This window comes from Hipposideros armiger, unplaced genomic scaffold, assembly GCF_001890085.2.
Source record: "Hipposideros armiger isolate ML-2016 unplaced genomic scaffold, ASM189008v1 scaffold_293, whole genome shotgun sequence".
NCBI lineage: Eukaryota > Metazoa > Chordata > Mammalia > Chiroptera > Hipposideridae > Hipposideros > Hipposideros armiger.
The window spans coordinates 34,771-46,121 of NW_017731643.1; the positions used below are offsets into that span (position 1 = coordinate 34,771).

The window sequence follows — 11,351 nt, forward strand, 5'->3', positions numbered from 1 at the left end:
TAGACCCTGGCAACCACCAGTCTATTTTCTGTCTCTCTGAATTTATCTGTTCTAGGTACTGGATAACTGGAATCGTGCAATATTTACCTTTTGTGCCTGGCTTATTTCACTTAGAATAATGTTTTCAAAGTTCATGTATGTTGTACCATGTATCAGAATTTTCTTCTTTTTTAAGGCTGAATAATATCCCATTATATGGCTATACCTTATTTTGGTTTATCCATTCATCTGTTCATGGACATTTGGGTTGCTTCCACCTTTTGGCTATTGTGAATAGTACTGCTATGAACATTGGTATACAAGTTTTTTGCTTGGTTGGTTGGTTGGTGGTGGTGGTTGTTTTTGAGCCAAACTTTGCAAGTTGTGAGATTGCACATGAAAATCTAGTTTCTATTAAAAATGTAGACAATCAGGCAATACTGGGCCTGCAATCCTCAGTAGCAATAGCTGGGGCTGAGCCATGTCGGCCACTTTGGACCAGTTCACCACTATCATCACCACCTCCCAATTACTTCCTGACACTGAAGTTGAATGCTTGTTGCCACTTAACATCATATTTGCATCTTTGTTTTTCTTATACAAGACAATTGTTTTTCTTCTATCTAACCCACTTCTCTGGTTTATGTTATCCACCTGGTAACTGTGGATAGATTGATACCCTGTTCCACATGTGGCCCTTCCTAGATGCCAGGGCCACCTTGTGCCTCTATCTCTTTCACACTCTGACTGAGATCTTGCTTTTAGATGTAAAGATCCAAGTTGTGATCAGTAATGGCAGTTTCCCCACCACACATAGACTCTCTCCCATTAAACTTACCCAGAAATACCATAACACTCAGACTGACAACCTAAATAATGAAAACATCTTTGTTTGTTTGTTTTTTATCATAGTGGATTTCCCTTCGGGTGGTTTTTAAAGTTACTTTATCTTCCATGTTTTCTTTTTTAGATAAAAATTCTTAGACCAGAAAGTTTAAATAATTCAGTGAGTAAGTTCATAACTGAAAAAATAGGAAGTGAATATATTCACAGAACTGGAACTACTTGGAAAGAACCATATAAAGAATCCAGTGCCAGAACCCCACTGATACTTATTCACACCCACGGTGAGCTACCTGTAAGCAGTTAAGATGGTGAATCAATGTTTGTCAAAAGATGTCGACAACTAGGTCCTACGTCAGGTTATTTCATGTTTAAAATACTTTCCCATTCTTATTTAAATATTTGGGGAAGAAACATTTAAATTTTGAAGTATATTAAGAATGAATCTTTTTTTTTTTTTAAGATTTTTATTGGGGAATTGGGGGATGGGAACAGTGCTGGGGAATTGGGGGAAGGGGAACAGACAAGTTGCTGTCCTTTTGTTCTTCAGTCTAGTTGTGGAGGACGTTGCTTCACTGGCCCAAGTTGGCACCATCATTGTGCTCTTCCTGGGCGAGGCAGATCAGTCGCCGGCTTCTGGATGGCCGCTCATGCTGGCTGCTGGCCGCTCACGCTGGCTGCTGGCCGCTCATGCTGGCTGCTGGCTACACACGGTGGCCCATGGCAACCCACTGCCACAGGGGCTGCAGCCTACGCTGTCGCCGGTGACTCACAGCAGCCCAGCTCCAGGTTGAGCTGTTGTTCAGCATCTTAGCTGTAGAGGGCAGTGTCACTGGCCCTCATATGTGGGATCCGAACCGGGGCCTCTGGAGTCCCAAGCCAGGTCTTAACCATCGTGCCACTAGGCCGGCCCAAGAATGAATCTTTCTAAAAATGTAAATGAACAAAGAGAGACATAAGATTGCCCGACTCACAAATACGGAAATATTTATCCACGCTAGTTTTCTGTACAGAAAATACCTCCCAAATACCTATTATTGGTTACAAAGTTGGGATTTCCCTTTATTAACTTTTAGTTCACATCAACTCATGAAAAAAATATATACGTTATAAAATAAACATATGGTCCTGCTAATCCAGCCCTTGTATTCCTCAAAACTCCAAATGCTTTTCCTTTTTCTTATCTTTGGTCTACAGACCCTAAGCAAAATATTTTCCTCATGTATCTCCTGTTCTTCCTCACCTCCAAATCAAATACGTCTTTAGAATTGACCATTTTCAAACTTTGATCCTATTGGGCAAAAATCTCATCCAAAATGCCTCGTGTGGAGGCTTTCTCATCTAAAACTATTTCTATGCAAAGGAACTGGCTATGTGCCTGACACACTCATAATAGGTGCTGCCCATTTCTTGAATACTCAGCCCAAGATGGCAGCTAGGGCTCTAGCCTTCACATCCGTGTTCCAAACAACAGAATGGAGGCAAAGAACAATTACACAACTGTGTAACAGCCATTGCTGCCAAAGCCTATTCACAAAACTTAGATGCCAATACTTAGCTGCAAGAGAAGCTAAAAACAAAGTATTTTGCCTGGGTACACAGCCATCTCAAGTAACATTGGGTTCAGCTATAGTGGAGGAAGGGACAAATGGTATTGAAATAGATAACCAGCAGTTGCCGCTGTAGGTAGATATTATCATCCCTGTATATTAGAAAACCTAGGTGTTACCCAGTTAGTAAGTGGCAGAGTCAAAATTTGAACTCTAATTTCAAATACTGTACTAATTTCAAATACTGTAGTTTTTCCACTATATCTATATCTTCTCCAACCACCACTCAATAAATGCTAGATTGTATTTTTTAAGAGGGAATTAGATGAATTTACAATTGTATGTACCTCTCCACACTGTTATACAGGGATTGATATCACCAATGCTGTTCTCAAATTTGCACAAGAGTTAAAAGGAACAACACATCACGTGACCATGATTTCCCTGGGCCTTGGCCGGGAAGCTAAGGCAGAAGACCTCATTGTGAAGGCGCTGACCAGACCAGAACAGTGGGTCGTCCTCCAGAACTGCCATCGTGCAGCATCCTTCATGCCAAGGCTTTGCACTATTGTACAATCGTAAGAGTTTCACATTTACTTGTAAGGGATCAGATTAATTATCAAAACAATGAAGTGTAACGCAAGAAATGGCAACATGTACCGTACTTTAAACAGTGATCAAATAATGTGTTGGGCAACTCAGAGAAAACTTAAGCTGTCTTATGTGGGTTCTTTTCTTCTACGAACTTGAAAACTACTCTAAAAATATTTCAGTTTTTATTAGAAAAAAATGCCTCTTTAGTTTTTACTTTCCATCTTGTCTATCACCTTCCTTCTCACACTGTCACTCTCAGTAGATATGCATGCATCCATACACTGAATATACGTGTATAGCTCTGTAACATAGTTTTTAATATTCTATGTGATTCCAAGCAGAATATAATACTTCATATTCATACTTTTAGTGATGATTTATTTATGGCCTATGTTTAGTACTTATTCTGACTTTCTCTAGCTCAACCCACTTTTTTAGGTTGTATCTCCCAAAGCTCTTGCTCACTCAGGCAGAAATTTCCACAGGTTCAGCCTTCTTCTTTGCAATGAAAATGTTTGGAAATTAACAGCTATAACTTTGAGTGAAGATTGAGCAATGTGAGGGGTGACATCCCCATCATGGTAGCGTGAGTCGTTCCTTTTCTCCCCTTTGGTTTGCAACTAATGAGACATCCATAAATGCAACTGACTCAAATCTCTAAATACTTTGCTAATATCATTCATTCTGCTCCCAACTGTTACTTTTTTAGCAGTTCAAAAATTATTTCATAATTTCTCTTTTCCACATTTATTTCATCAGTTAGAAGACTCAGAAGACAAAGATTTCCTCATTATATGATTTCAATAGATGTAAACTTTGAAAGATGACACAATAATTTCGACCAGGTCTTTCACTCATTATTTATTCAAAAATATTTATAGGGTACCTACTATTTGCCAAGAATCATTAGAGAGTAAGGAGACAGCATGGACCAGACATTGATTGTATCAGCCTTCAAAAAGTGTATTAAGATGGAGAGAAACAATAGAATGGCAAATAGCAATGTATCACTAAAAAATATTACAGAAATGTTCTTCAGAACAGAATTTCAAAGGCTTAATAATAGCAATTAGTGATATGTAAAAAACATTCTATATAATCAGAGTATATGATCATAAATTCATACTTCTTTATCAAATAAAGCCTTTAAGTATTTAAGACTGTCACCCTACAGTGGGAGAGAAAAATGTTAAAAAAAAGTTTTTCTGAAATTTAGGAATTAAATAAGTTCACAATATACTGCTAAGAGAAAAAATAGGCTACAAACAGACTGTACAGTATATTTTTAAGAGGAGAGAGAAGAAAACTATACTTCATGAAATTTCAGGTTATTTTTGTTTTTCTGTTTAATTGTGTGTTTAGGGTGTGGTTTGTTTGTTTTTTGCTTTGGTTTGTTTTATAAATTAAAAAAAATAATTTCAGACTTGCAGAAAAGTTGCAATAATGATACAAAAACTCCCCTATAACCTTTACTTCTATTTTCCGATTAACATTTGCCCTATCATGTCCTCCATATGTAATTTTTTTTTCTGATTTGAAAGTAAGTTGCAGACATGATGCCACTTGACTCCTAAATACTTCAGTGTGTTTTTTGATAATCTAATCAACCAAACTTAGTCACATCTGGCTTATTGTCCCTGTGATATCGTGTATTTGCAACAGAAAGAAAAAAGTTCTGGTCCAGGTTCCAGTTCAGGATTTCTTATTGCAATTAGTTGTTATGTCTCTTAAAGCCACTTTAATCTAGAATAGTTGCCCAAGTCTGTCTTTATCTTTCATAACTTTGACCTTTTTAAAAAGACAAGCCAGTTATTTTGTGAAGCATCCTTCAATTTGGGTTTGTCTGCTGTTTTCTCATGGTTAGACTAAGGTTATGCAGTTTTGCAGGAATGCTACAGAAGTGATGTTGTGTCAAGAGGCACATGAGGCCAGCCCATCTCATTACTGGTGATATTAACTGCGATCATTTGATGAAAGTGGTATCTGCCGCCTGTTGGGACTTTCAGGCTGTATATACATCTCAAACTTTTGCTCACTAATTTTAACATCCATTGGTAATTTTCTACTGAGTTGTTACTATTTTACTTATCAATGGTGACTTTTAAATTCCACAATTCCTTCCAAATTTGTTACATGATGTTCTATAAGGAAAAGATTTTTCCTTCTCCCCCATTTATTTATTAATTTGTTTATATCAGTATGAACTGATATAATGGATTCCTGTTTTATTCAATGGATTATAATCTATCATCCTTTATTTTGATGTTCAATTGTCCCAGGTTTGACCCGTGGAACTCCTCATTTAGTTCTTAATTCGTAATTTTTTCCAGGTTTTTTGCAGTGAGTATATATCACTTTTGTACTTATGGGAGGAAAAACTACTTTTTAAAAATGGGAATTAGTGGGTCTTATGCAAATTCTTGAGCAACATGAAAATTCTTAGGGTGGTCTAATAAAACCTTTGATTATTAAAATGATTTCTAATGTCACCTAAAACATTGAAGTACTATGATTTTTAGAACATGTTGGTTTCGCTTAACTTTTTCAAATCAATATATAAATTTTTTCCTTTGCAGATTTAATAATCCAGATGTGACAGTAGACCCTGAGTTTAGGCTATGGTTAAGCTCAGAATCAAACAGTTCTTTCCCAATTCCTCTTCTTCAAAAGAGTTTAAAGGTAAGGACAAAGTATAGCAGATTGTAATACTGACTGAGGAACACTGAATGTAAAGTATCTTGCTTTCATAATTAAGAAGTGTATGCTAATTCTAGAATCCTAAATTTCTGCTCCATGCTCGGCCCTATACTGTGGATCAGGAAGGATGCTGAAGTGACAGATAAGATCCCTCCTTTCAAATGATTCACAGTTCTGATGTTCGTGTTTTCAAACAAGGATGCTTAGACTTCTAACTGTTATAAACCAGAATATAGAAGTTGTGTCCTTTTCTTGCCCTCTGCTTCTCTACCTTTTTCCTATCTCTGCTGCTCCTCATATTTCACGGTTCATTAGTAATTCTCTGGAAAGGGTCTGGCAGAAAGCAGGTTGAAACTATTGACAAAAAAAGCCTAATTGAGGATTATCTGTGACTCCTACTCATCTCCATCATTGAGTTGGAATAAATACTAAGACTTGATCAATTCTGTTACAAATAAGTATCCAGTTATTTGTAACCAAAAGATGGAGTCCTAATAGCAGAGAAAACTGGCCAAAGGCAGGATGCTGTGCCCAGATACATGAGCACAGGCACGTCTCCACGTTTACCAGAATCGGGTGAGGACAGAGATCAGGTGGATGGGTACTTTCCTGGTAGAGTCACAACCCAGTCTGAGACTAAATCAAGTTCACTCTTGGGAAAGAAAGCGACTTCTCCCTGTTGCAGTGCTCCCCAGCCCCTCCCAGCTTCCTGCGTATATTTACCCAAGCCGACAGCACTGAGCCTCCTCTCAGCAACCCTGACCCTGGAGAACGTGGTGTGCAGAAATCCACAATTTTTAGTCTGAGACTCATGATATTCCCTTTCCTTCCCAGGGTCCGGCATGTGGTGCTCTCAGACAACATTTTATCTTTGGCCAGGAGTGGGGGATTTGGGAGGTGGAGGTACTGAGGTACTGGGAGGGGGGAATGAAAGGTGGCAGGGAGGGACAGAGGTAGAGCTTCAAGGAGCATTTCATCTTAAGGCGGTCCATTGCTCTAACTCAACGTTAAGTCTCCATCAGTGTAAGCATTTTTAACATGGTTGCAAATTAATACATACATAAAACTTTGTGGGATTTTTCGTATACCATAGTCTGTACAGCTAGAGATGTTAATTTTCTTAATATATAAATAAGAGCAGCTACAAATAATAAAGGAAAACACTTAACACCCCGTAAAAATGGGTAAAGGACACAAAAGGTCAATAGATATATGGAAAAATAAAATTTTAGCCTCTAGATATCAAAGAAATGCAAATAAAAACAATGAGATACCTTTGATAGCCCATCAAATTGGCAAAGATTTAAAATTGTTATGATATAATTAGTGATTGTTAAGGGTATTATGAAATAACCACTCTCACATACTGTTTATAAGGTAATATCAGAAAGATATTAATCCAGTAAGCAAGGTAATTCTGCAATATACAGAGGGTGCCAAAAAAAGGTATACACATTTTAAGAAAGGAAAAACACTGTATTAAAATTGTAATAATATGTACCAATAACAAGAGGAATACAAGTCATGTTTGACTTTTGCAATTACAAGAGGTGCTCAAAGTGGTTACCATCAGTGTAATTTTAATAGTTTTTTCCTTTCTTAAAATGTGTATACATTTTTTTGACACCCTCTATGTATAAATGGTCTCTTAAAGTTTCATACAGTTTGATCAGATGACTCAGTTCTAGGAAAAGACCAAATAAATTATGCTATATTTATATGATGAAACAGTATGCTGCCACTGAAAATAAAATTCTAAAGGAATATTTAAAAATATGAGAACATGGGCCGGCCGAGTGGCTCAGTTAGTTAAGAGCTCGCTCAAGAGTTTGAGCTCTGAGCAACAGCGGTTCGAGTCCAGCCCAAGCTGAGCAGCTGCTGAGCTGCCAACAAGTAGCAGGATGGCTCAGCTAAAAAAAAAAAAAAAAAAAAAAATGAGAACATGAAATGACTATGGCAAAAAGCAAAATGCAAAGCAGGACATATAATGTAAATTTTATAAAAGAAAAAGAGGAAAAGCATTCTATAGCAACAAATATAACCAGATGTTATTTGTAGTTACCTCTAGGTGGCATGTTATTAGTGATTTTTGAATATTTTAAAAACATTTTATATTGTTATATTTTTTAGTATTTTGTTTTCTGTTTTTTCTATTATATTTTTATCTGTTTTTCTAAAATGCTTACAACAAGCATGTATGAATTGTATAAGAAAGGCATTTTAACAGTATATGTCCAACTTCTTACCAGTGAAGGCATGAGAAGTGGGAGCAGGTGTTTCCATTATGGGATGTAGGCTGTAGCGTGGCAGCAGAGAGGCAGGAAAAGCCTCAGCAGAGACATGAAAGACGGCAGAACAGACAGCTAAAATCATACACTCAGGGTTGTTACAGAGCTCTCACGGGTTGGCTACAGCTTTTCTTTTTTAATACTCAACAAGTTCAACAGGATTTTGCAATATTGACCATTGTCCGAGGTGAATAATGGGTACATGGAGTTAATTAAATAAAAAGTACTATACCACTCCACCCCCCAGAAAACAATCAGTTCAGAGTTTTAACAGAAGCAACTGCCAGAGTGAGTAAATCACTTCCTTACAAAAATGACCCAAACATTATCATCCCTTAAAAAAAAAAAAAAAGGAAGGAAGGAAGGAAGGAAAACCTTGGACATGGCATGAAACTGCTTTTGAAATTGAACAAAATCAAATTTCCTCTCAGATATTAGTAACTTGCTTCCCAAGGCATTATTGATTGTACACACACATTTTCTCCCTCCCTTTTCCTCTCTCCTTCCCTTCTCTATCTGCCCTTATGGAGGTGAGCAGATATTTAGTTTGAGAGACCTGAACAGTTCTCAGAAACATCAGTCCTAACAGCCAGGAAACAGTGCTCTGGGAATATTTTCTCTTTTCTGCATAGTCAGGGCTTTCCGAGCTATGATTGCTGGCAGCCTGCATATAAAGATACTTAAAAGTCAAACACGCCTTGGCAGGTAGAGAATATCGCCTCTACCAGGCACCTTTCACAGCCACTTGCTCACATTCTAAAGGTCATAAAACTCAGAGCCATTTGCTTCCACTCCAGGAGTTGTGAAAATCTAGAGACCCCTTTCTCTGTCCCCAGGGAGGATATGTTTACATTCCAGAGCAAAAGTCTCTCTCCTTCCCTGTCTCAGGAAGGAAGGGAGGGCTGCTATGCCAGCCATTCTGTGTAAGCTCCAAATTTCATCATCAGAGGCCCTCTTACTATACACACAGGGTACATCCATCTCCCACTGTGTCACCCTGTGAGGAACTAGAGCTGCTCTGTAAATAAATAATCAGCCTGCTCCCTGACCCAGAAACCCCTTGTTTGTGGACACACATCCATATATCATGCATACCTATCCACACATTTACACATGTCATGTATGTATATCCACACAATTTATATATATTATACACACGCGTATATACACACATATGCATACATGTATGTATTTGTATGTAAATTGTGTGCATAAGGGAACATTTTAGACCCTCACCTTTTCAGACTGAACAGCCACACTCTCACAAAAGCCCTCCAATTGATCCCCTCCTCACGTCACCGTCTGTCCCTCCTCACTTCAATTATCCTAGTTATTTCTGAAGCTGATGTTGAATAATAATGTATGTCAACTATAATTATATATACATATAGTCATGGGACATAGAGTAGAGCGTGGGAATGGAGTCAATGGAATTGTACTAGATAAGCATGATATCGGGGTGGGAGGGCAGTAGATAGGGGAGGGGGGTTTCTGTGCGAAGGGTGAAAAGGATAACTATTGCAATGTTCTGTACACCTGAAACTAACAATAAAAAAATTAATTAATTAATAAAAATAAATACATAAACCAATAAGAAATAAAAAAAAGTCAACCAAAGGGATGTGTAATGAAAGCAAAGCCATTTAGAAATGCACATTAATTGTTTTCCTTTCCTGATTTGGCCCCCCTGTGTCTGCTGCCTGGCTGAGCCCACGCAGCCCCAATTCTGTTACAGCCACTTACCTGCCATTGAGAGTTGAGACTACAGTAACTCTTCATTGTTAAGTTTCCTCAAGTGCCATTCTTCCAGAACTCTATACTGAGAGCAAACAAGAGGCCTTTTAATGACAGGGGTATACTTCTCATTTTCAGATATGTGTTGGAACAACAGGAAATCAGGTACAGTCCTTTCCCAGAAGTTCTCAAATGAGAAAAGAATGACACAAGATTTTTGATTTGCCACTGACTCTTGAAAACAGTTACATTCTTTGCTAGTTCTTTTATCAGCGCTATACAAAAAAAGGGCCCCTTCTAGTCCTAGTGCCTTTATCTGTCCTCACATGATGTTTTCACTCACGTCTTGAAAATCTGTTTTAAAGATTGCAGTGGAAAACCCCCCGGGACTGAAAAATAATTTACTCCAGACGTTTGGATACAGTGGGTGTGGAGTGGTAACAGAAGAAATATTTGAAAAAACTGACTGTGGACCATGGTGGAAAAAACTTCTATTCAACTTATGTTTTTTCAATGCGCTGATCAATGAAAGAAAAACATATGGAGTATTGGGCTGGAATATTGATTATGAATTTCATTCTTCAGACCTAGAGGTAAGTGTAGTATCTTCAAAATAAACAGTAACAACAAATAAATAACAATACAATACAAGCCAGAAGTCTATTTGTCTACACAAATAATGTTTTTCATGGTGGTTTGAAAATGAACTCTGTAACTGGGCAGAAAAGGCTTGTGTTTAAAAGCAAGGACTTTGAAGCCAGCTTTTCTGTAATCAAATTACAGCTCCAGTACTTAGAGTTGTACAGTCTATTGGGTAAGCGAATTCACCTGTCTGGGTCTGTTTCCTTGGCCAAAAAAGGCAGTGGGGGAGAGGAGGGCAAATGTCAGTACCTGCTTTAAAGGGCATTATAAGAGGCAGACTAGTTATAGGTGAATCAACAAACTTGATTAAATGATGTGTATAGAACCAAACATCCCTCCAGTAGAAAGTACATATTTTTTTCATATATCCGAGGAACTGTTACAAAACTGTCATGATCATGGCCACAAAGAAAAATCTTTAGTGATTTTATGGGCCACATTCTCTGATTGTAATTTCATAAGTAATAAAAATTTGACCCAAAAAAATCTTAAGTTGGAAATTAAGAAACATACCTCTAGATAACCCTTTTATCAAAAAGGATACTAAAAGGGAAATCATAAAATATCTCAAACACAATGAAAGTGAGACTACTTCGTTCCCAAAACACTTTCATTGGCCTTAAATACTTTCATTGTTACAGAAGAAATACAGGAAATGAATATTCATCTTAAGAAATTAGGAAAAAAACAAAAGGAACTAAAAGAAATAATAAATATAATTTTAATATTAATGAAATAATATACAAATAAATTGTAGGAAGAAAAAATAAATCCAAAAATTAGTTTTAATAAGACAAATAAAATTTGAAAATCTAGATAAAGCTGATGATGTCCCAGAAAAATGTGAATTATCAAATTGACTCAAGAAGAAATGGAAATTTTTTTTTTTTTTTAAGATTTTTATTGGGGAATTGGGGGAAGGGAAACAGACAAGTTGCTGTCTTTGTTCTTCAGTCTAGTTGTGGAGGACGTTGCTTCACTGGCCCAATTTGGCACCATCATTGAGCTCTTCCCAGGCGAGGCA

At 37.3% G+C, this 11,351-nt stretch overlaps 1 protein-coding gene across 1 annotated transcript in view; it reads left to right on the forward strand.

The window, feature by feature from the left end:
• Positions 1-2,807: 2,807 nt before the first annotated feature.
• The window catches only part of LOC109391442 (dynein heavy chain 14, axonemal-like), a 23,025-nt gene continuing 14,481 nt past the window's right edge, over positions 2,808-11,351 (forward strand). The window contains exons 1-3 of the mRNA XM_019659013.1: positions 2,808-2,950; positions 5,543-5,645; positions 10,051-10,278. Coding sequence (XP_019514558.1) covers positions 2,808-2,950; positions 5,543-5,645; positions 10,051-10,278 — 474 coding nt within the window. The remainder of the gene's footprint in view (positions 2,951-5,542; positions 5,646-10,050; positions 10,279-11,351) is intronic.